The sequence below is a fragment of the Macrobrachium nipponense genome, chromosome 39 (assembly GCF_015104395.2).
Source record: "Macrobrachium nipponense isolate FS-2020 chromosome 39, ASM1510439v2, whole genome shotgun sequence".
Classification (NCBI taxonomy): domain Eukaryota; kingdom Metazoa; phylum Arthropoda; class Malacostraca; order Decapoda; family Palaemonidae; genus Macrobrachium; species Macrobrachium nipponense.
In genome coordinates, this window is record NC_061099.1 from 4,422,149 (window position 1) to 4,448,097 (window position 25,949).

At 36.4% G+C, this 25,949-nt stretch overlaps 2 protein-coding genes across 3 annotated transcripts in view; one reads left to right on the forward strand and one right to left on the reverse strand.

The window, feature by feature from the left end:
* The window catches only part of LOC135210046 (tRNA (guanine(26)-N(2))-dimethyltransferase-like), a 178,835-nt gene that overhangs the window by 61,584 nt on the left and 91,302 nt on the right, over window positions 1-25,949 (forward strand). The gene's annotated exons all lie outside the window — the stretch shown is intronic.
* On the reverse strand, window positions 1-25,949 carry LOC135210483 (uncharacterized). The gene is made up of 6 exons (XM_064243372.1): window positions 25,573-25,949; window positions 10,256-10,370; window positions 9,577-9,630; window positions 8,320-9,544; window positions 7,929-8,098; window positions 1-2,389 (listed from the first exon to the last, which is right to left on the reverse strand). Exons 2-6 carry the CDS (start codon window positions 10,360-10,362, stop codon window positions 2,080-2,082), a joined length of 1,866 nt encoding a protein of 621 aa, XP_064099442.1. The 5' UTR covers window positions 10,363-10,370; window positions 25,573-25,949; the 3' UTR covers window positions 1-2,079.

Consider the following 25,949-nt stretch of genomic DNA (forward strand, 5'->3'; position numbering starts at 1 on the left):
TTGATTTGCTTTTATATTTATTTTGTTTTTTTGCTATACAACAAATACCTGTGCTCGTCAGAAGTGGTTGGGAGTGATCGTTAGGAGTAACAATACATATTCTTATTGATGAAACGGAATGGTATGTATCCAGATATGCATACATAAGGTATTCACGTCTATAAAATCTTTGTCTGTTTATGTTATTTGGCGTAATTTGTGATCCAAAATGTCAAGTCTGAGTTAGGAAGAATTAGATATTAAAATAATTATATAATTATATATATGTGTTTGCATGTTTTTTTATAATATGTATATTTATATTTCAGCAGAATTAGATGAGGTCCTATAGATAGCCGATGTATTGTGAACTAAAGTTAGTTTCAGCATCAGTAACCAAAATAGTGTTTTCAGAAGGAAAATGTATACAAACTTCAAATTGTATGTCAATGTACATACTCGTGTGCGAATGTGCGTTATGTATGCTAATATATATTTACGTGTTTTCATACATTGAATCCTTGTGTATTTATACAATATCAATATTCCCTTGCGAACAGATAAATAAATTGTTGGTTTCAACAAATAAGAACAGCATTTAAGATGATAGGTAAAATGTAGAATATACACAAAATATCTCGTGATATAAATAATTGTCAGGAACTCAGCAATGCCCTAATGATAATATTCGAAATAATTAATTTGTGTTTTATGAAATTGCAATGTGTTTAGCAATTATTACTCCACAGCTGGCTGTCTTTAGTGACGTCACGCGTCCTGCGGTGAACTTCTGTGACCTTCGAATTCTGCAAGCAATAAGGAGTAGGATTTGTTTTTGGTCAATGCCCTTGGGTATAGTGGTTAGCGTGACCTAGAGTGTGAGAGGTCACAGAGTGTTTTCTTTGTTTTCATAGTCAAGTTTTTTCTTTCCCTAATCTGTTTCTCAATCCTCGTTTATCAAATTTTTTATGCGATGAACACAGTTGTATATCGAAAAGTTGAAAGAGCCTTAAGGGAGTAGAAATATTTAACGTCATAAATCACATTGTTATTATAAAAACTAGTGCAGATATCGAATATAACAATAAATAATAAATAACAATAAATAAAAACGCTTAACATCTACATCACATTTGTGCTCAGGGAAAACAGGCGAACGAAAAAGCGACAGCGATCAACACGTATCACCTTTTTTATCTTCTGGAATATGTCAATAAAATAATGATCTCTAATTGGCGAGAGCATTTCCACTCTCTGAAGGAGGTATTAAATAGTCTGCTTAATGCTACAGGTAGGAAAAAGGGGGAATTATATAATGCCTATCTATCAGAAGAAACGCCAGCGCTTCCTTTCATGGATAAAGTAGAATATGGTTGGGTTATTGGATTATTTCTCGGTCTTCTTGGGGTTTCCAGATGGGGCCGGCTGTGAGATGGTTCCTTACGGTTTTGAGGGGTTCAAGGACATTCATTTAGAACAATTTCGCGGGTGTTTATAAGCTAAGATCAGGTCAAGGGTCCTTTGAATGTAGGTTTTTAGTTTTTGTAAATTGGTCAGTAGTAGAATAATTTTTATTTTGGGTGAAATTTTGATCATTTTCTGTACTGGATTAAAAGCAAGCTGCAGTCGAAGTTGATCTGTGGTCATGTAATGGACGAGATTTGATTCCAGATGAAATTGAAAATTATCGTAGTTCCATCTGGAATCAAATACGGTCCATTTTCCTAACCGAAGACCAACCTTGACTGTGGCTTACTGTACTGAATTCAGTTGGTCTTTGGTCAGGTAATACACTAGATTTTAATTCAGATGAAACGGTGATCATTTCTGATACAGGGTTCAGTCGGCTTCAGTTAAACGGTCTTTGGTCAGTTAATGCACCAAATTTGATTCCAGGTGAAACTGTGACCATAATTTTGGATAAGTAAGCGTCAGTCCAAGTTGGTCTTTGGTCAGGTAATGTGCCAGATTTGGTTCTAGATAGAACTACGGCTATTATAATACTGGATTAAGTTATTTTTAGTTTTAGTAGGTCTTTGAAACGTTGAAGAATATTATGATAATTTCCCTTGAAACCCCTTCACCGTCAGTGCACCATCTCTACTTGGGATCAGTCCCCACTATCGCCTCTGGAGAAGAAGAAACCGTCACGGTCCATTCCGTCGCTAAATTCTCTAGCGAGGAAGAGGAAGAACCGTTTCCAGAAAGCAGCGTCACCGACGTCCTAGCTTTGTCGGTGGTAGTTGTAGTAGTCGCAATTGAGGTTGAAACGACCCCTTCGTAGGCTACGTCGTCACACTGGGCGGCCCTCGCGCTGCAGGTAGCCTCCTTTCCGTTCAGGATGTCGAGCTGGATCTTGTCCATCAGCTTTGCGCCCTCGTCCTCGCCGAACAGTTGGGCCAAGCTTGTGCTGTTGAGAGAGAAAGGAGCCGTTTCAAAGGCAAATTTTTACTATTACTACTACAACTATTACTATATACTACTGCTACTTAATATAGGTTTTGATTTGATTTATTCATTCAGTCAGGAGACTGGTATTAAGATGGAGAGAGAGAGAGAGAGAGAGAGAGAGAGAGAGAGAGAGAGAGAGAGAGAGAAAAGGGAGCTGTTTCAAAGGCTAATCCTGACACCACTACTACCATACTGGTGCTTTCCCATTTAAAAATAGCCACACTCATATTTACTAATGGACATACATATATCCATCCATAAATGATTTAATTAGCAATTGCTGCTACTTCTACTAATAATGCGTTGTTTTGACTTGTTCATTCATAAAACTGATGTTTTTCCCGTTCAAAAATAGTCATGTAAACATTAAATAATGGGCCATGCTCACCATTTTCATTCACAAATAATCGGTTACTATTTCAGTTTTGTCTTATAGGTGCCTAGTCCTCTCTCTCTCTCTCTCTCTCTCTCTCTCTCTCTCTCTCTCTCTCTCTCTCTCTCTCTACGGGGGAACCAGTCACAATTATGCAATTCATAATGAACCTACATTGATGTAAGCTTAACTAACAGGGTAGCTAAATTTGCAGATGACACCAAACTATACTCGGTTTTTTTTTTCATCTGTCCACCCGCCTGTGGTGTTTTTGTATGGTAACACTGCGTCCCGGGCTTTAGATAGTTACATTCAGCTTACATTCAACGATTATAATAATATCCTATTTCGAATATTAACGGTGTAATTCGCATACAGTAAATTATTAAAACACTTTTCAGTTACAAATGTACACCCATATATCCTTTTATTTACCTAAAACTTTCAATTAGCGTAACTATCTAAAGCCCGGGACGCAGTGTTACCATACAAAAACACCACAGGCGGATGGACAGATGAAAAAAACCAAAAAAAACAGAGTATAGGTGTAGATGCAGCAGACCCCAAGACAGTGAAAAGTTTAAGAAATTATCTAAGGAAAATAGGAGAGTGGTCTAAAATATGGAAAATGCAAAGTGTTAACAAATAGGAACAAAATACCATCGTGCCAACTACATGCTACTTGGGAATGACATAATTAAGTGGGATACTTAAAGAGGTAGTTCAAATACAGAAATAAGGAAACGATGCAGCAGCTCTACACATCAATAGTTAGACCTCATCTTGAATTTGCAGTACAGGTTTGGTCACCAACACTAAGAATGGACATAAATAGATTAGAAGGGGTACAAGCAAGAGCCACAAAGTTAATTCCTTCCACCAGGCAAATAGGTTACCAAAGACGACTAGTGAGCCTGGACATGCATGGCATAAAAACACGACGATTACGAGGACAACTAATAGAAACATTAGAAATACTGAAAGGCATAACAAAAATAGAAAACAACTTATTCTCGTGGAACAGTGCGGAAGAGTTAAAAAAAAAGCTAGAAAAAATCATTAGGACACGGTGAATGAATAGTAAAACCCGCTCCTAGAGAGAAGTGAGCACATGATGTCTCCTCGGATGGACTAACAAGTCTCTGGGACATCATAATCCTTGTAACTCTTTCTCTCTCTCTCTCTCTCTCTCTGGGGAACCAGCCACAACCATGCATTTTATAATGATCCTATTTGAGTCTCTCTCTCTCTCTCTCTCTCTCTCTCTCTCAATGAACCACTCTCTCCCAGCCACAGTTATGTACTTTATAATGAACCTAATTCTCTCTCTCTCTCTCTCTCTCTCTCTCTCTCTCTCTCTCTCTCTCTCTGCGGATAACCAACCGCAGATTCATGCATTTGAAGACCACGACTCACTTTGATGATCATGGTGTTTTAATGAGATAGCACGACAAGTTGTAACTGTCAGTCATTCTGTCATATTCGGAAGCACTCCTAATGACATTTGTAAGTGGTCGTTTTAACTCGTAACTTTCAGGCGCGACGGCGCGTAGCATTTTCCAGGGGGATGATTTTACGCGCGAAGGGGCGCGCGAGATGGTGAGATGTTTTATATCAACTTTAGTGCAAATTCTAGTGATATTCGGTACTTGTTTGAGATTGACTGCGTGTAACTGTGTTCTATATTATATATATAATGTTATATATATATATATAATTTATATATATATATAGATATATATATATATATCATATATATATATATATTATTATATATATATATATATTATATATATATATGTATATATATATGTATATATATATGTATGTATGTAGATATATATGTATATATATATATATATATATATATATATATATATATATATATATATATATATGTGTGTGTGTGTGTGTGTGTGTGTGTGTGTTTGTGTGTGTGTAGAATCTACTGGTCACTTTTTTTTACCAGATACATATGCAATTGTAATAGCCACAATGCCCTCTTAACGTCTTGAGTTCTTTGCAGTTTTTTTTAATTTTTAACTCTTGTCCCTACAGAGCCTGAAGATCCAAGTTCAGAGAAATTTGAAGAAGAAATTGTGATGTCGTGGTTCGTTTCCGAGGACCGGACATCACAATTTCTTCTTCAAATCTTTTTGAACTTGGATCTTCAGGATTTGTAGTGACAAACATATCCAAAAAAGAGCAAAGAATTCATGAAGTTAAGAGGGCATTGTGGTTATTACAATTATATATGTATGTATATAATTTGTGTGAGTGTGCGCGCGCTTGTCTGCATACAAACAATGGACGTAGCCTTGCATGCTCACATGACTTGAAAGACTAGTCCAAATTGTATGTTTTCTCACGGAGTCAGTGTGTGTGTGAACAAGCATTTCTAAAAAGGTCGCACATTTGCAAATAACGGGTTTAGGGTAAAGAAAACCACAGTCGCGAATTTAAGGTCCAGGCAACGCAACAATTGCTTAACCTCTCACACACACACACACACACATTTATATATATATATATATATATAGATATATATATATATATATATATATAGATATATATATATATATATATATATATTACGTATATGTTTTGTGTGTTTGTGTGTCCGTCCAATCTATCTCAGGTGATTTCCGAAATTATTTTTAGAGAAATGTTTATTTATAATATATAAATAACCAAACGTTTCCGTGACTCGCTGCTAAATATCCAAAGCTAAATTGTTGCATTTATACTCGCATCACTGCCACCAAAAACTGTACTCTGATTGAAATTTAAAACGTGATAAGTTAACATTTATTTCCGGTGATTTTAATAAAATGGTCTTTATATTTAGAATTGCGAATGTTTGCAGATACTGAGAGTGGTGTACTGATAAGAGGTGAGTGGTGCAGTGTATGTGGGTGGTTGAGGGTATCTGACGATTGCAGACTGGCAGACTTTCTGGGCTAATGAAATGGTGGCTGATGTGGAAGAGGTGTACACAGAATTCAACCTTAACTTAAGAAGCCATTGAAGCCAGTTTGTATACAGGAAGATTCTATGTAAATATCCTCAGGTTGAGCCAGATAGTTTGTCCTCGAGTTCGTCGTAGAACTTCGGATATGTTGGTTTTCCCTGATGATTATTCTTGCAGTTGCAGGAAGATGGCATACCAAACTCCCCCCCCCCCTCCCCCCAAAAAAAAAGGGGGCTTGTTAAGGAACTGAATGTGTCTCCAGTCTAACTTTACCAGTCTTACAGTACTCACATTGTCTGTTCCGCTCTGCTACTGATAGGTTTATGGAGCTATTTAGGTATGCTGTTTCTGACACATAAGAGATAAGTGGTGTCATTAAGCAGATACTAAACATTGCGCATTCTTTGATTTAAAAAAATAAATGGTCGTTATGTATTTTGAGTATGTTACTGGATGAACTAATCAGTATGTGGCCGTATTTTTGAACTTCTGAGCATGTAAAAATAAAAAAGTAGTGTTCATAAAATTGTAACATAGAATTTCAGAAAATTCCGAAACGTTAGCAACGGGAATATTTTTCTGCTGAGTTCTGAAAATATATATTTTTCCTCTAAGAAAAAATCCCAAACCCGTTTAACTGCCTCCGTTACGAACGAGAATCGGTCGAATGACGACAAATCCACAGAGTTGATAAGATATGAAAGACAAATAATGATCGCATAGATGAGGAGGAATGCGGATGACATATGCCATACGGTCTAACGGGCGCGGTGTATCATGACGAAGCTCTTTCGGTGACGTAAGACGAAAAAAATTCAATAAATTTCGATAAAAGGTTCTGACAGGTGTAGTTTTTATCTGGGTCTTATATTGAACTCTTAGAACCAGGAATGTTTTGGTTTGTTGCGTGATTAGAATTTTTTTATTGTATCTACTTTTTTTGTATCTACTTTTTTCTATCTACTATTTTTTGTATCTACTTTTTATTCGTTGCATCGTTGGGTGTCGTGCAGTAGAACATCAAAAGTTGAGGCGAAGATGCACTGGTATCCTAAAACAATTCACCTTGTACTTAACTAATTTATAGACATTTTTTTACTTATTTATTGATGTATTCACATATACATTTTTAACCGATCTCCTCTTTCAGTATTCCCTGTCTTCTGTCATTTCTTTAACGACAGAGCAGGTTTTTATACTGATTTATTAAAAATGAATACCATCCATTTGCTTATATCTCCCTCTTAATGACGCCTACCAAGCAGTCCATTTACTTCTTGTACAACTATAAACAATTTAACTAAAAACATTAAATTTTATGAACGAAGTCATATTGGTCACATGCATTCAAGGAGTCATGACATCTGTGATTTCCTCTTAAGTCATTTACATTTTACTGCATTTTAACGCTGCAGATGGCAAAGCTACGTATTTCACCTAAATGCAGTTGAAGTCCAGATGGAGTCCAGACCTCAAAGGTCGATTGGGTCTCAACCCAAAAACAAATGCTTTCGCAGACTTCGAGGTGGTAGAAGTTCACTCTTGACGTGGTTCGGAAGTCTCGTAAAGCCGTTGGTCCCGTTGCTGAATAACCACTGGTTCCATGCAACGTAAAAACACCATACAAACAAACTATCAAACGTATAATTATATAAGTGCTTGAGAAATATGACTTCACCTCCTTAATTTCTGTAAGTTATAGGCGTTATTTTAACCGTGTTATAACGTTATTCTAAATTTAAATACTTACACACACACGCGCGCGCACACACACACACACACACACACACACACAGGAAAATGGAACTTGTTTACGTGAGGGGAATCTTTTAACGTAAATTCAACTTTCGGTCTTAACTGAAGTTTTTGCCCTCGGGAGATTTTTTGGCAGGCTGTGCCGTATTCATTTTGCTGAAGACCTTTTTAATTAAGTAATCATTTGAGCTAAAATCATCTACTTTTTCGAGTCAAGGTCTTCAGGAAAGTAAGCAAATGAAGGCAGAAAGTATATCAGAACAGGATGGAGTTCTAGTGCCTTTTGTAATGACAGCAAACGCTGGGTAATATCGGTTACTCCAACACTTATGTTTATACTCCCAACAGACAACTGATCTGAGAGACAAATATTCCACTAAACTCATCAACAATACTCACATCGCCAACTGTTCAAGGATGGTGCTATGTCCCATCATCTTCTTGCTTGCTTTGGAGGCGTAGTCACACAGGTATCTCTTGACGCAAGCATGTGACAGGCGATCAGCCTGGAAACTTGACCAAAGTTGGTTTGCAGCAGAACCGAAACTCTCTGACTCGTCGATGACTTCCTGCAAAGTTGGGTGGTTGAAGAGTTTAGTTTTTGTAAGTACAGTGAGCTTATGGCTCTACCTAGCTCGCATGTGAGTAATACCTACCCTCCCTAAATTACATATAATTCACTATTCAGTATATCCTCATATTAATCTAATTACTGACAAAGTTATACGTTATAAAACTTGAGTGAATACAAGTCTTCAGCCAAACTTGCAACAGCAGCGTTATCACTTACTCCTATGATATCTCCATGGTACTCATCACCGCCATACTTCTCCTCAGCTTGCTCGAGCCAGGAGTAGATGTTTCCCATAACATCAGGCAGATCAGAGAGATCTAGAGCCAGCGAAATATCCGGGATGTCCCTCTTCCTCCCCGTTGTGCTGGAGAGGAGTCGGTACAGCAGGTAGGCCAAGAAAGTCGCAAAGGCTAAGCCGGCCAGGAGGACAAAAGGGTCGAAACTCTGCATGTAACCACCACCATAACCTCCTCCACCACCATAGCCGCCGCCGCCGCCTCCAGAGTGGCCGTAACCTCCGGATTTCTCAATGTTGTAGCTGCTGTAGCCTCCCAGCTGACGTGCCTCTGCCTCTGATATGTCGTTGTCGATGTTGTCCGTGGGAAGGTCCAGTAGTTGGAAGACTTGTTGAATTTCCATGTCCTTGAACCCTGATGATCTCATCAGCTCGGTCACGAAATCCATCTCAGACAAGTGCGTGAAGGCCTGTTGGTGGAGTAAATGACCCAGTTGCTGGATCAGGGCCATCATGAAGTTCTTCGTAATGTTTCTGGTGTTCATTGACAATATGAATTTCAGCAGGGGGCTTCCATTGACAACTCTCTCCTTGATGTCGGTCCACTTCTGTCCTAGGAAATTGACGAGTTCTTCATCGAATGTTTTTCTGATCTTGTTCAGGACGTTAATGTTGTCTCCAAATGCTATTGCCTTGTCGAAGACTGAAAACGTTCTCTTTTCATCTGCTGTCTGTGGTGGGTACATCTGCTCCAAGATAGATTTCATGTTGCCCACGATACCCTTAACTCTCGTCCAGTATTCTTGGGGCACCTCTTCACCCTCAGGGTGCAGATCAGTCAGGTTACCGATGTTATTTCCAAAATAATCCTCATGGATGGCGTTTCCGCCACCTTGCACAAAGTCATCTTTCAAGACAGGTGCTTCTGACTGCACTAGGGAATCATGTTCCTGCATGTCTTCCTCGATGACCTGGTAAGCATTGGGCTTTGGATGGTAATCATTCATGTAGCTGTAGATTTTCTCTGCTTGTACTTCTTGTTGTGGCTGCTGTATTAGCTGAGGTGAAAATCTGTCGTTATTCTGACTATATAAATTGCCTGGGTGTACCCCTTGTGGTGTTCCTTCATCCTTGTCGAAGAGATCTTCCAGATTGTCAATTATGGTATCTTTGTCGTTAGGGAAAACTTTGAAGCGTTCTGTCGTAGTTGAGGTGGTCACCAGGTCAGCCGAGGGCACCTCTGAGGAGTTTGTAAGGCATCACGAAGTTTGTACAGATCTCCAAGTTTTGACCTGATGGGTGTAGAAAAGAAAGATGGTTTAGGTGCATAATTGTTAACTCTTTCCATTTCTTTCTCTGAAGCTTATACTGTTTGCTGCTGTTACTAAAAGATCTTTTCAGCTACTTGAGACATATTTCCCTTCTTAATAGTTCATTATGATTTTATTATTATTATTATGCTTTCTTATCTTAGTTGTTTATACTAAATAAGTTCTATTGCACTTTTATTTTTTTACTAATTTTTCTCCATAACATTACTGTCGTTCAGGCGTTAATGGTTGGCATCATTATGTTATTGTTTATGAGTGAAGTTCTAAGGGCAAATGGAAACAAGGAAATTGAGAATTAAACATTAGCGAACAGAGAAACAATTAAATATATCTTAGTTTAACCAGACCACTGGGCTGATTAACACCTCTCCTAGGGCTGGCCCAAAGGATTAGATTTTTTCACGTGGCTAGGAACCAAATGGTTACTTATCAACGGAACCCACAGCTTATTGTAGCATCCAAACCGGGAACGAACGCGGGCTACCAGATTGGAAGTTGAGTATACAACCCACTCATCCAGAGTGGAACTACAAGCTTATATTTTAGAAATTATCTTAAAATAAAAAAAGATTCTAGTCATCCTTACTTGAAGAGACCAGAGAACAGTGACCTGGGTTCCGTAGGTCCGGCTCGGGCACTCTGCCCTAGGATCAGAGTGAGGAGGCTGCTTACGATTACTGTCTTGAGGTGCATTGTGGGAGCTGAAAGCAATTAGAAATAAATGAATAAACTTAGTGTGTGAGCAGCTATGTAATGATTAAGTTAATGAATGGACCAGTAAATCTGCAGGAGCATGAACAAATAATAGAGAGAGAAGGAAAAATAACAAACAAGGCAGGTGAGATGATGAGCCTACATTTATAGTTTCAAGATGCATGTAATTTAGTATCAGTTTTTGTAATAAATCATAATCCACGATTCTGATGATATAGTATGAATGTGGCAGTGACCAATGTCTTGTTTATTCGCTGGAGACACCCGCGGTAGGAAGGAAAAATATTTTCTATCTCATTATTATTGCCAGACTTATAAGTGGTTTTAGTAGTGACAAGAAAATTACAAGAAGCTGACAGATGCATCGTAAAATAATACGATAATTTCATCCGTGGTTGCATTTATTTATAATAATTATCTCCCTCTAACCACCACGATAATGTCTTCATATTTTTGTAACCACTGTGACCTAGTAACTCGCCCCAACGTGAATTTAAGAATTTTGAGTAAAATAATGCAAGAATTTCGACCGTGGTTGCATTTGTAAGCATTGTCTCCCTCCAGCTACCAAGATATAACATATATTCTTTGTAACCACTTCGACCTAGTAACACGCTTCATTGTATGAACTCAAGGTCAGTTCAAGAATCCTAATTATCGCCCACCAAACTGGGCGCCATTTTCCACAAGAAAACATCATACACATATATTTTGAAACCACAAAGACCTAGCTATTCGCCCCGTTGTATCGACTCGAAGTGAATTTAAAAGTCGCATTTATCTGTCAGCAAACAATTGGCCTCTTGTTAGCATCACAATATATATATATATATATATATATATATATATATATATATATATATATATATATATATATATATATATATATGAACTTTTTTATCACATCACCGTGATTCATATACATCCATCGAGTTTGATGGCCGAATCGATAACATCACTGAAGTCCTGATTTCTACTTAGTCTGCTGGGCGCTGGTTCGAACCCACGAGAGAACGAAATTATTATCAACTAAAAAATTCCCTTCCGGTTAACACATATGAAAATATATTTATTCCGAGGTAGAGCGAATTTGATATTAAAGGAATTTTGTAGCTCAATAAAAAAAATTGTATATATATATGTATGTTTCTTTTTGTGTTTTGAAACCACCACGCTGTACTAATTCGCTCCACTGTGTCGACTCGCAGTGAATTTAAAAATCCCAATTATCTAGCAGACTGGGAGTCCACTACCTTGGCCTAAAGGCGTTCAGATGCAGAGCACTGGAGTCAGAATTCCGTTCGGGAGAGGTCGGAGTGAACAGTTTCTGTCGCCCTCCTGACCATCGACTTGGCAGACATATGGTCTTTGGGAAAATTGCTTGTTATAGTGATTACTGCTCCGACACACGGCTCTTCTGGCGTCGTTCGGTTAACGCCGAAGTTTATGTAATAAGTTGGTCAAGACTCAAGATGATGATGATGATGATGAGACGAGATTGAAGAAAAATCATTTTTTCTAGTAGTGTATCAAGATGAAATTTATATATAGTTTATTCGTATAAATTACTTAGTTATTAATGTATCTTTACCTAGAATACGCGCTAAGACCTTCATATGTTGTTATACCAATGTATCAAATTCTATCCGAAGTGAAAAGGAAATTTTGAAAAATAATGAAGACTGATATAACCAAAGGAGGTAGAAACAACGAGATAACAAAATTACTTGAGTTTACCGTACGAGCAAACTTTAGTTTACGTTTTCTTTCATTACGGAGACTCCAGCTGCCCAGATTCAAATGATAGGTATTTATTTAAAATTAAATGTGCAGATACAGATTAAGAGTTTCGAAGGAAATTATGTTTAATTTTTTGTTTCTACTGTTTTCTAAACTTTCCTGTAACTATACGATGTTGTATTGCCACGAGTCCTTTATGATACTGCAACTCTTTGAAGAAATTTAATGTAATCCATTGGCATGTTATCATTAGATGTTGATGTCATTTTTGTCCGTTTGATATGTACTATGAAAAAAGATTCTCTCTACACACTAAAAAAAATTCGCACCTTCTACTATAAAAAAAAGTTCTGTGCGTCCTGTAAAGTCTTCTCCCTACGTATTGTGAAAAAAAAAAAAATAAATAAATAAAATAAGAAAAAAACATTCCCTGCGTGCTGAAAAATATATCGTTACTTACTGTAAAATAAATTCTGCCAATGTAATTTAAAAACTGGTCTCCCCTTATACTGAAAAAAAAAAAAAACCTACGTGCTAGGAATTTTTTCCCTGTCTTGTCAAAAAAATTCTACTTACATAGTCACAAAATTTCCACTTACGCTCTGTCAGAAATAGGAAAATATCCCAATGTACTTAAAAAAAAATTCTCCCTACTGTAAGAAAAATCCCTCTACGCAGTAAACTAAATCTAATGTACTGTAAGAAGAAAATCTCCCGGTGCAATACAAAATTCGCTACGTACTGTAAACACAAACACACACACACACACACACACACCCGGCGTAATGCAAAATTCCCTACGTACATGAAAAAAATCGGAGTTCTTTCTGCCCACAACAACAAAAAAGTACATGCTGTTAAAAACAAGAGGGGGGAAAGTTTCCTAGTGTACTGAAAAAAATCTCCATGTACCGTAAAATATGTCACCCACCGTACTGCGTACTGGAACAAACACACATCTATTTCTCCCTGAGTACTGGAATAAAACACTGCCTTCTGATAAATACTGATCTGACGAGCGTTCAGCAATAGGGGACGAATTGCCGTTCGCGCCTCGGTCTAGGAATATATAGTACGTATAGATTCGCCCGACATATTGAAGCGTCTCAGAGCGTGACGTCACTTCCTAATGCGTACAAGCAGTTGTAATCGTTTACCATTGACGTGCCTGCACGTCTACCTTAAACGTTACAAGAAAGATAACGATGGATATCATAGTAGTTGGTACCTTTCTTAAGTATGTAGCAGTTTACGCTCTCTCTCTCTCTCTCTCTCTCTCTCTCCTATCTCTCTCTCTCTCTCTCTCTCTCTCTCTCTCTCTCTCTCTCTCTCTCTCTCTCTCTTTTCCATGAGATAGTGCCAAAGGTTATGTATATATATATATATAATATATATATTATATATATATATATATATATATATATATATATATATATATATATGATATATATATAATTTATAGTTTGATACAAACTTTTTTTTTAATAAAGGCATTTTTTGCTTGATTTTGAGAACGATTAATTTGTTAAATGTGTATCTGTATGTGTCTGTTTGTATCTTACTTACGGAAGCTTAAGGAGATTTAGGATATATATATATTATATATATATATTATATATATATATATATATATATATAAAACGTTTGTGTTTTTTTTCTTTCATGTATGTATATATGTATGTGTAGGTACATACATACGTACATATAAATTTCAAGACGCCAGGACCGCTATAACTCTTCATTTCATCATAGTTTACACGTTTGTCCTTTGTCCATTTTTCTGTGCCCAAATAGTTAACATCGGAAGCTTTATTTTAAAGATTATGACTTTCTTGATTGCCGGAGACACCGCCCGCCGTTTAACGTGGTCATGGAAGCCCTTAGGATTTTCCGGTAATCTTGGGAATGACTGATATCCTACGCGTTTAGGAAACGGATAGGATGGTCATTCACGCCGTGATACGTACGTTTTTTTTAACTTAGCCTCTCTGTCTCTCTCTGTGTGTGTATATATATATATATATATATATATATATATATATATATATATATATATATATATATATATGTATATATATATTATATAAATTTATATATATCTACTATGTTTTATATATAATTAATTCATTGTGACTTTTATATAGGAGGTGCTAATATATCAGTTTTACATTTAGTGATGATATACATGTTTAATTCAAGATGAGATTAGGGCTGTCAGCTTTTATTATTATTATTATTATTATTATTATTATTATTATTATTATTATTATTATTATTATTATTATTATTATTATTATTATGATAAAAGAATTGAAACTCACTCCTTACATTGAACTACATGTCTGTTTACACACAGTAATCTTCAACTAGCAAATCACCGACGAAAAGATCCCGTGAGAATTTAGACTTATCCCACGAGTGGGTCTGTCCACTTTATTTAAACCTTGATCTGAGAGAGAGAGAGAGAGAGAGAGAGAGAGAGAGAGAGAGAGAGAGAGAGAGAGAGAGGTTTAGTAAGAATATTTTTCCCCCTTATTCTTGAAGTGATGAACCGTATGTTAGGAAAGTAACGAAACGAACTGGCGATTCTCAACAGAAGTGTTAACGGTATAAATTCTCCTATTGGCCGTTGGCTATTCGTCGCGATAGCGTAGTCCAGCCTCTCTCTCTCTCTCTCTCTCTCTCTCTCTCCTATATGCACATACCCACGTATATACTTTGCTTTAGTGGATAATGCAACACTCCTCCTTTCCAATACTCTCTCTCTCTCTCTCTCTCCTCTCTCTCTCTCTCTCTCTCTCGTACACAAATGAATTATCAATGTACATACATTGTACGGTTGAGATTTCATTTTTGCAGTTTTTCCACCTTGATTTATATAATCAACAAAAAAGTGACAGTGAGCCTTTTTTTTGTTTTGTTTGGTCAACTAATATATGATTAAACAAAGTAGTTAAGCTGATATTATTACAAAATCCGGTCGCAGGATGATTCATACATACATTAGTGGATTCACAGTTGATAAAGTGTAATGTACTCTGTATTATCCTTGAATTAAACGATTTTGCAGTGTTGATGCATTCTTTGTATAACTCATAAATCTGATGTCGCCACTTGCACATCTGTATGTCTAGACAGATGTTATTGAACTTTGTACCGCTAAACCCGGTATATGTTTTTTATGTTTTTTTCGTAACTTAAAAAAATATTGTATAACAATAGACAGATGTTGCTGTCAATCGTATTCAGGTTACCAAAGAGCCCAGCAAATGAACTTTGTACCGCTAAACTTTATTTTTTTATTTGCATTCTTTTCGTAACTTAAAAAAGTATTAACAGTAACGCCTCGTAACTCCCGATGAAAAGAGATTCTTTTAGAGACGATGAATAATAAAAAATTCGTCCCAGATTGCACTGAATAATAATCTTTCCCTCTGGGGTAGTGTATTGTAATGGGCATCCACGCAGTCAGTAGTGGCTTGTGCGGGCTTTGTGCCACTCTGAAAAAGTAGGTCACAAATACCCCCCAGAGTTAGGGCACGGCGAAGAAGGTATACGGTGTAGGCGCCCTTGAGGATCACGGACAGTTAGGAGGATGCTGGATCAGGAATTTCTCTTCTGAAAGGTATTGAATTCATCTTTGGAAAGGAATTGACGTTTAGGAAAGAAAATGCATTTAAACGTGAGTGTCATCTGCCTTAGAAGTACGGAAGTTTCGACGAAGAGAAATTGAACTTGAGAGTAATTTAAAATTAATAAGTGTTGTCTCTAATTACAGATTTTTATGAATGATTGTATTTTGTCGTTCTTCAGTCTAACGTATCAGTTGATTTAAACGTGAGTATATCTTGCCTTAGAAGTGCGGATTTTTTTGACGAGGAGAAATTGAACGAGTAACTTGATATTAATAAATGATTTATATACCTCTAATTTCTTATTAATGTTGTATTTTGCTGTTCTTCAGTAAAGCGAGGGGTAGAAACTAAACGGCGAAATGTTTGGTTTAATAAATAAGTTTATTTCTACTTTTGCATTAAGAACACTAATACGACTTTAACAGTTACTGTAGTTTATTATTAAGTTATTATTATTGGTTGTTTGTGCACCCATCTTTGTTTTGAGCAATTCATAAGCGTCCATATTTCCAATAGACTTATTTATTACGTATCTTTTATATATAGAATATAAATGCTAAGGACGAACAGTAGGTCATAACCGTCTTCAGTAGTCCATCCAGTCGAGCTGTTTACTTCGAGAGAGAGAGAGAGAGAGAGAGAGAGAGAGAGAGAGAGAGAGAGAGAGAGAGAGAAGATTCATGATCCCCAAAACTGGTTATACACGTATATTACTAAAGATGATTCATGGGTTACCTTGGAAAAATCATCTCCTAAGGCTTTAAAAATTTAAGACGAGATAAAATTGATAAAAACATTACTTCTAGGGATAGTGGCGGCTTGTGTAAAAAGAAAAAAAATTACAAGAACGCTTCGAACTTAAACTTCTATTGGCAACGGTCCACGGGTTTCCATTATTAGGGAGCTGTTACAAAGGCAAATCCCACCGATTCGTACTTTCGAAAGGGGTGCCATTGAGGAAAAACTCAATATATTTCACTGATGGGGCTGTTGTCACTCGCCATTGAATATGTTTCACTGATGGGGGCGTTGTCACTCGCCATTAGTGATCTGTCATTAGTTATGTAGATGTGTGGGTTTGATGGAGTGGAAATAGATAGGTCAGTAGATATTATTATTATTATTATTTTTATTATTATTCAGAAGATGAACCCTATCCATATGGAACAAGCCCACCAAAGGGGCCACTGACTTGAAATTCAAGCTTTCAAAGAGTATTGTGGTGTTCATTAGGAAGAAGGAAGAGGAGATGAAGGGAAATAAAGAAGAGATCTCACTTATTAAAGGAGGAAAAATAATTTAATAAATTGATAAATAACGTATTAAAATGCAAGAAGAATAGTATTAGGGAAGTAATACGTTGCAACTTCGCTTGAAGTTCCAGTTGAATAGATAAATAGAAGTATAGATGTGTTGCTCTTGTTTTGAGAGAGAGAGGGAGAGAGGCGGGGGGTTGTATTATGAATGGTTTCAGCCCTGGTGCTTTTTCCTCTCTGTCCATCCTAGTAGTTGCAACCAACAACAGTCAAGTAACATTTACATAAGTCATTCACTCCCGACATCCTGAATTATAGCAAGGCGACTTATTATAATAAAGTTATTTTGTGTCATATATATATATATATTATATATGTGTGTGTATGTATGTAAATGTATACAGTTTTATAATACATTTTATGTAATTTGAAATTAGGTTATCATACTCATCTTCTTCTCTAATTTTTACTTGAGTGGAATTTCCTTATTAGTGGATAACATTCAACCGAATATAAAGAAATTTATGCAAAAAAACTGTTAACTGCCCATCAGTGAATTTTGTAATTTATTCCAAATATTATGAAGTTGAATTCTGTAGTTTAGGTTTTCTGTAAAAGAAACCAATTGTGCCGGCTTTGCCAGTCCGTCCGCACTTCTTTTGTCCGTCCTCAGATCTTAATAACTACTGAGGCTAGAGGGCTGCAAATGGATATGTCGATTATCCACCCTCCGATCATCAAACATACCAAATTGCAGCCATCTAGCCTCGGTAGTTTTTGTTTTATTTAAGGTTAAAGTTAGCCAAGATCCTACATCTGGCAACGATTTGCGACAGGCCACCACCGGGCCGTAGTTAACGTTTCATGGTTCGCGGCTCATGCAGCTTCTCACCGAGACCACCGAAAGATAGATCTTTGTTCGGTGGCCGTAATTACACGCTGTACAGAAAACTCGATTAAGCCGCAGAAACTTAGGCGCATTTTTTACTTGTTTGTATTTCAAACGCTTTTTGAAATAAATAAAAAATTCTGTATGAACATGATCCATATGAATTTCTTGCTGATGCGCATTGCTCGACTTTCGAGTTAGTGCGTACTACTCGTTTTGCAGAAAGCTGACAAGTTTATTTTGACACTGTATTCTGTTGAGGTGCCGCGTTTTCATATTGCCCGTCGCAAGTGACCCGATGTTATCGTGGATTAAAACTTTCATGCTGGGTTTGCAAGTTTAAGACATGCTTCACGACTCCGCCATTTAATTTTTCATAAATTTTGTATTTATTGTTTGTTTAATCTATTTCATTTGTCTGTTCTCGGTTTCTCTATAACCTTTTCAGTAAGATATGAAAGTGTTATTGTCTGATAGGTTCTTTTACAAAAGAATGTTTGTGCAGTCTGAATAATAATAATAATAATAATTAATATTAATAATAATAATAATCATCATCATCATCATCATCATATACTATTAAATATGTTTCTTTAAAAATTATGGCCGTATCAGCAGAATCAGCTTATTTCAAAATTTCTGTCCCTTACCAAAAAAAAAAAAAAAAAAAAAAAATAAGAAAACTGAGAATCTATATTACGAATTGAGCTATGCTGATGCAGCAATGATAATAATAATAATAATAACTCTACTGGTGGCTGTAAACCTGAAGCCCATATCGCGTATGATTTACGCAGGAAACGTAAAGACGGATGGTAATCAGCCATCAGCCCAGTGTTGTATATCGAGTCAAACCCGTAACATTCGGCCGCTGTGAGCTGTCCAGTGTTTTACGGAAGACACTCAAGAAGACTTATTATCATCTCCGCACGTCTATAGTGAGAGATTTTCGGAGAGAAGGCGGCGGAGAGACGGAGTTAGTAAGTACCTTAACTGCATGTCATCATAACGGGAGGTTTCCCGCCTTGTGGCACGCCGCCCGCCGTAAAGTGACAGACACGGCTGCTTCTGCTTGGTTGTCAACGTCAAGACGAGCTCTGTGGGGGAGCCGTTCCTAAGGCGAATCTCGAACAGTACCACTACTATTAATACTATTATTCCATGGAAATATTACCTATACTCTGTTTTTTTTCATCTGTCCATCCGCCTGTGGTGTTTTTGTATGGCAACACTGCGTCCCGGGCTTTACATAGTTACATTCAGCTTACATTCAGCGATTAGAATAATATCCTATTTCGAATATTAGCGGTGTAATTCGCATACAGTAAATTATTAAAACACTTTTCAGTTGCAAATGTACACCCAGATATCCTTTTATTTACCTAAAACTTACACATAGCGTAACTATCTAAAGCCCAGGACGCAGTGTTACCATACAAAAACACCACAGGCGGGTGGACAGATGAAAAAAAACAGAGTATACATGTATTACTCGATTAGATCTAAGCAAACAGTCCTAGGTGTGGAATAATGTATATTTTACTATTCATATGCTGCTTTCCACGCATTTCATGAATGTTGGCTATTGTGAACGTATCCGCATGTGTCGCCCTGTATGCACCCTGCACATGCACATGACTAATATTTACTCTTCCTGCTTCCCTTGGCGCGAACTGCACGCCCTGCAGAGCCTCTGCACATATTTACCTTTTAAGGCATGGAATAAAGAAAACCGCCTAACTGGAGCCCATCCTGATCCTGATTTACTTATAAATGGACAACGAATCCCTTGTAAGACAGAAACCAAATTCCTTGGATTAATATTTGACAAGCTTAATTGGTCTTCCCATATATCTTACTTGAAGACAATATGTGTAAAGGGACTAGATCTATCAAGAGTATTTTCTTATACTTCATGGGGTGCTGACTGAACACAACTCCTTAGATTATACAAAGCTATTATTTTACCAAAGTTAGCTTATGGTTGCGAATTGTTCACATCTGCCCCTCTGTATAAATTAAAAGCTCTTTACTCTGTTCATCATGCAGGCATTCGGATTTCTACAGGAGCTTTTGGATCTCCATTTCCAGACTTTGCTGGTGCGAAGTTGGATTATGTTCCAGAGACTTCCAAATTCTTTAGCTTGCATTGCAGTCAGAAATGAAAGATATTTTCCTTATTTTAGAGACCATTCAAAAATACCACACCCATTTGCCTTCAGAGTACGGGAAATCATGACCAATTTAAACATAACCATTACTCGTGTTCTGTCTTTCAAGTTTTCAGTAATCCCACCTTGGAAGCTACCTTATATTACATATTGTAACTACTTTCATTCATCCAAGAAGAATATATCAGAGGGAGTGATGAGACTTACTTTTTTAGAGCATGCATCTCAGCATGAAAGTGATATCAGTATATATACTGATGGTTCCAAATCTGATACTGGTGTTGGCTATGGAGCAGTTTTTCCAAATTTTGAACTCTGCGGATCATTACCAAATTGTTGCTCCATTTATACAGCTGAGCTGTATGCCATTTTAGTTCCAACTAAGAAAATTTTACTTTGTGACGATAACAGTTTTACTATTTTCACAGATTCTCTAAGTGCGATTCAAGCCATTAATTTTTATTCAAAACATCCTCTGAGTTTAGAGATTTTAGAATGGTTGTTTTTAGTTAACCGAAAAAGGAAAACCGTAAACTTCTGTTGGGTACCAGCACACACAGGAGTAGCTGGAAACGAAAAGGCTGATAAGCTAGCGAAAAGGGCAATTCATGATGGTCCACAAAATAAATGGGAAAATTTAGTAGAAAGCAATCAAAAGATGTTGGAAATTACGAGATCCGCAATTCCTTTTAATTACAGCAAAATGTCGAGATGGGAAACGGCCCTTTGCCGCTTAAGAATTGGCCACACACACCTAACACATGGTTATTTAATGGCTGGACATCCCCAGCCATTCTGTGATGACTGCCTAGTTCCTGTGACTGTGCGACACTTGCTGGTCGAGTGTCCCAGTCTTCAGGACATAAGAGGGCGTTTCCTCTCAGAGTGCCGTAATGAGGAAGGTGAATACCTTCTCTCCAGAGTACTTGGAAGGAATATTATTAGTCAGGCGAGTTGTATTTTTAGGTTTGTGGAGGAAGCAGGCTTCCTACAAAAGTTATAACTTTTTATAGTAAAGTATAAATGATATCATACTTGAAACTTAAGTGCATATAAGAACCTTTTTAATTTTTTTTTACTTATTATTTATTTAATTTTTAATTACATAACGGCATATGTCCGGCGTCGATGACCTAAGTTGTTGGAACGCCATGGTACTTTTTTGCATCAATCAATCAATCAATCACCAGCTATCACCATGGCGCAGTGAGTAGGAGCCGTTCCAAAGGCGAATCTCGACCATTGCTACTACAAGTATACTACTCTATTAAATTAGGCAGATAAACAGCTGTATGGGGAGCCATTTCAAGAGTTAATCTCTGCCACCACCGCTACTACAACTACTCGTCTAAAATTTGACTATATCTGAATGGAGAGCCGTTTCAGAGGTGAATTTCTGACACTACCACTACTAGTACTACAACTTCTCGGCCAAAATAGAACAAACAACAGCTGTAGGTACCTCCCTCTACCCCTCCCGTTTATCCAAACCCTTGATGGTGGAACTTAACCGAACATAAAGACCGCCGAAGATTTATAGGTTCCTCGATAGTGGAACGGCTCAAAACAAGAGATAATTATGAACGGTTGCAAGCCGCATGACTCTCGTCAAGGGGTCATTTACGGTGTGATTGCAGATTGTCGTACAGTACCTGTATTTTGCTCTGTCAACATTAGCCGCAGTGCGCAGGCGCCGCTTTTGTCACTCTTGAAGAGTTCGAAGTTTGTCGGTTTTAATTTAACTGTGCTATATATATATATATATAATATATTATATATATATATATATATATATATATATATATATAGCTATATAGTATTAACTTTCTACCTTTTGGCGATTTGAGGGGTCTTTTATCAGATGGAAATCTGTATTAGAATATTTCAGTCACACACACACACTCACATATGTTGACATTTTGTATTTTCTCTATTGTTTTTTTTTTGTAGTTTGGCCATTACATCATAACGTTTTTATCATCATTTCAGAATGATTTCCTAATTACCGTGTAATTTGAACAATTCTTAACCCAAACCTACGACAGCGGCTGCTTGATATAGGAGATTTCATGCTGTCATAATCTTAATTTTATTCTTCACTTGTATAAAAAAAAATGTCAAACGTACGACAGTTGTAGATATATGACATTTCATGCTGTCATAATCGTAATTTTATTCTCCACTTGTCTAAAAAAAAAAAAAATTATGTCAAACGTGCGACAATTGCAGATATGTGACACTCTCCCTTGAAAGTTATTACCAGCAAAATTAAAATGACAAAGCATTTTTTTCCCGCTGACAAGCTGCTTCTCACCTAGTAACAAGAGACAAAACGACATAATTGCGGTAAATTTTCTTCCTGGGGTCAGGAACTGAGAGAGAGAGAGAGAGAGAGAGAGAGAGAGAGGTAAATGTGCTTATGTGCTTTCTTCTCAACTTTAAAGGCTTTTGTAGATTTAAGGGAAACACGCAAGATTATTATACTGCAGGAAAAAGTAATGACAAATAATGAGAAAGTCGAGAAAAATGAGATAGATTTAAAAAAAAGCAATTTAGAGCAATAGAGGTTGGAACAGAAGCCTCTTTCATATATTTAACGTTCAAATTTCATCATATATGTTTGAAGTGAAATTATATGAAGAAATAAAATACTTTCATTGTTGATGACTTACTTTGAAGTGAAATTATATGAAGAAATAAAATACTTTCATTGTTGACGACTTCCTTTGTAACCCCTTCCGTCTAGACGGAATAGTGTTTCAGTTATATTATTTCAATTGCGCATATTAAATATGCTATTGCACAAATGTTATTCAAGCATACTATTTATTATAATTATTATTATTATTATTATTATTATTACAACTCGGAAGACGAACCTTACTCATATGGAACAAGACCACTAAACGACCGTTGACTTGAAACTCAAGCTTTCTTTAAAGAGTACGACTTCATTTGAAAGAAGCGACAGAAGGTAATAAGAAATACGCGGAGAAATGATCAGTTATGAGACAAGAAAAAGTAAGTTCACAAATGAATAAATAACTAGATAGAAATGTGAGTCAATAAAATGCACCGAGTATTTCTTGAGGGTAGTAATGCATTGCATCTTCGCTCAAACTTTTAAAGTTCTTGTTGTACAACGTGAGATTATGACAGACTTTAATATATATATTATTTAGGCCAAAGGCCAAGCACTGGGACCTATGAGGTCATTGAGCACTGAAAATTGAGAGTAGAAAGGGTTAAAAGGTGTAACAGGAGGAAAACCTCAAAGCAGTTGCACTAAAAAACAATTGTTAGAGAAGGGTGGAAAGTAAGGAGGAAGAAAGAGCATATGAACGGAGGTACAGTAAAAGGAATGAAAGGGGGTGGAGCTAGGGGCCGAAGGGAGGCTGACAGACTTGAATGCACATTCGTTTGAGCAGCTGTGGTAATAACAAGAAGAATATAGTTTCTAAAGAATTTTTACTCAAATCTCAACAATGCAGAGTACTTTCTGCTTAACCAGTGACAAGGTACCAGTCCATAATGATTACTATGCTTGCTTGGGGTGATTTCACTGTTCGCTGGTTGCTTGTGCGATGACGAACGTCACACTAAAAAATGCGTTCTTCTTAGGAACAGGTTGGTGTAGTGCTTTAAATAAACCCAATTTGTAATGCAAATTATCATAATAAATGTAACGGATCATTGAACATAGTCACCTTGACAGTATTAAGGAAATAGTTTCCGTCAAGTTCTAGATAGGATGGACTCATATTTTTAGACATTTTGGAGATATATCGCAAGAAAAAAAATTGCTGTCAACCCTAGTATTATCGGCCATGTTACGCCTTTTTAGCGCAGAGAGAGAGAGAGAGAGAGAGAGAGAGAGAATGGGATTGGATGTTGGGGGGGAGGGGGACCGGTTAGCAGCTACCGTTCAATCTCATTACCAACTTCAGTTACATTTTTCAACAGAAGATTGTAATTTTTTTTTTCCTTTTTTACAGCATGGTTAGTTTATACACACACACATACATACACACACACACACACACACACACACATATATATAATATATATATATATATATATATATATATATATATATATATATATATATATATATATATATATATATATATATATATATACTGTATATAGATATATGTGTAGAATGTGTATGCATATCTAATGCGCAAGTTTAATAACTTACTAATGAATATATAATATTTTGTCAAGTTTTATACTTGAATCTTACGTTATTGATCTAAGCTTATTGTACGATTTAAAACAAAGTCTTAAAATAGCCTGCTTTGACATTTCCAAAATCGTGATGATGCTTATTAAAAAAAATAAATAAAAAATACATTACCGAATGTCCTCATCTTTAAAATGTAAGGAACTCCCGCTTACATAAGTGCGAAAATCTTGTACATAACTGTCTAACAATTAACCTTCATTGTGGCTGATTACGTATTCTGCTGAAATCAGTGATGAGGAACTGGAGAAGAGCTTAGCAACCGAGCTAACAGTACTTAGTACTTTGAGTACCTAATGATCTTCAGTCTTCGAGCACATCGTACATAATTCGTGTAAAGTCGTCTTTTTTTGCATTTTGTAGAGTTATGTATTATTCTTTTTGATGATACAGTAATGGAAACTTTTAACAGCACGTTTTGAATAGATATTTGCTTAGGTCTATGGCTACAGTTTTTTTTTTTTATTCAGTTCTTGTAGAGGAAATCCGTTGTTATTACATAGGTTGTTATATCTATCTATCTATCTATCTATCTACATATATATATATATATATATATATATATATACACACATTTATATATATATATATATATATATATATATATATATATATACACACATACATACATACATATGTGTGTGTGTGGGTGCGCGCGTGTTTTTAGAACCCAAAATGATACGTAAAATATATTTGAAAAAGGGTTTTAATGGGCGGGTAACAAAATAGATGCTTGACAAAACACTGTACACTGGTGTTCATTGGAAGAATTCATATTCCATATATTATTGGAGAGAGAGAGAGAGAGAGAGAGAGAGAGAGAGAGGAGAGATTATGATCATGCGATGAATAATTTACAATCTTGATTGAATGTGTGTTATTGCGTAAACTACAATCTATTTATTAAAAAAAACGCACGTGGAGGCTATTGTAGTTTCAAGATGCAATTTCGAGTGTGATAGGAATATATATATCGTTAAATATTATTTTAATAACAGAAATATTTAAAATTGTGAATGGTCTTCATTGACGAAAAATTAGCATATATTGTGTCAAGTATTGTTAATAGTGTATGGAATGTTTTGTTGATTTTAAATAAATGATAAAAAAATGGTTTTCAAATATACAAATGAAATTGTAGAATACAATTTTCAGTATACAGTTTATACAAGAAGTATTGTTGCTAATTACTTTATTGTATAGATACACAGTAACCTTAGAATCATAATAACAAAGAAGGTTGTCTACTTACGTTTCAGATACGAACTGCAGTCGAAGATGTATCTACCATTCACATAATATGGCCGAAGTATTCGATGTCCAGTATTTCAACTTACACTATACCTTGAGACTCAATCGTTTTCCTTTCCTGTTAAAATGTGTCGTTAAATTTCTCAAATCGAGTCACTCTCCTCGTGAAAAAAAAAGAGAGAAGACGTATAGTCAAAATCCTTGAGCGCGGGTCTACTGAGACTTTTCAGAAGAAGAAGAAGAGGAGCAGAGCAATCGCGTGAACCGTCCGCCCTGGACGAGCGTCTGTCCAGTAATGAAGACTCGGTCGTACTCGGAGGAATTCACGCTCACTCTTCCGTGTGCTAAGCCAATTCCCGCTCCCAGTGGACTGCGATC

Bases quoted from the DNA above. Each gene is read 5' to 3' on its own strand.
- LOC135210483 (XM_064243372.1), bottom strand. From the start codon at position 10,362: ATGCACCTCAAGACAGTAATCGTAAGCAGCCTCCTCACTCTGATCCTA. The intron at 8,099-8,319 runs GTAAGTGATAAC...CCAACTTTGCAG, and splicing joins ACCATGGAGATATCATAGGA to GAAGTCATCGACGAGTCAGA. The intron at 2,390-7,928 runs GTGAGTATTGTT...CTCTCTCAACAG, and splicing joins ATCCTTGAACAGTTGGCGAT to CACAAGCTTGGCCCAACTGT.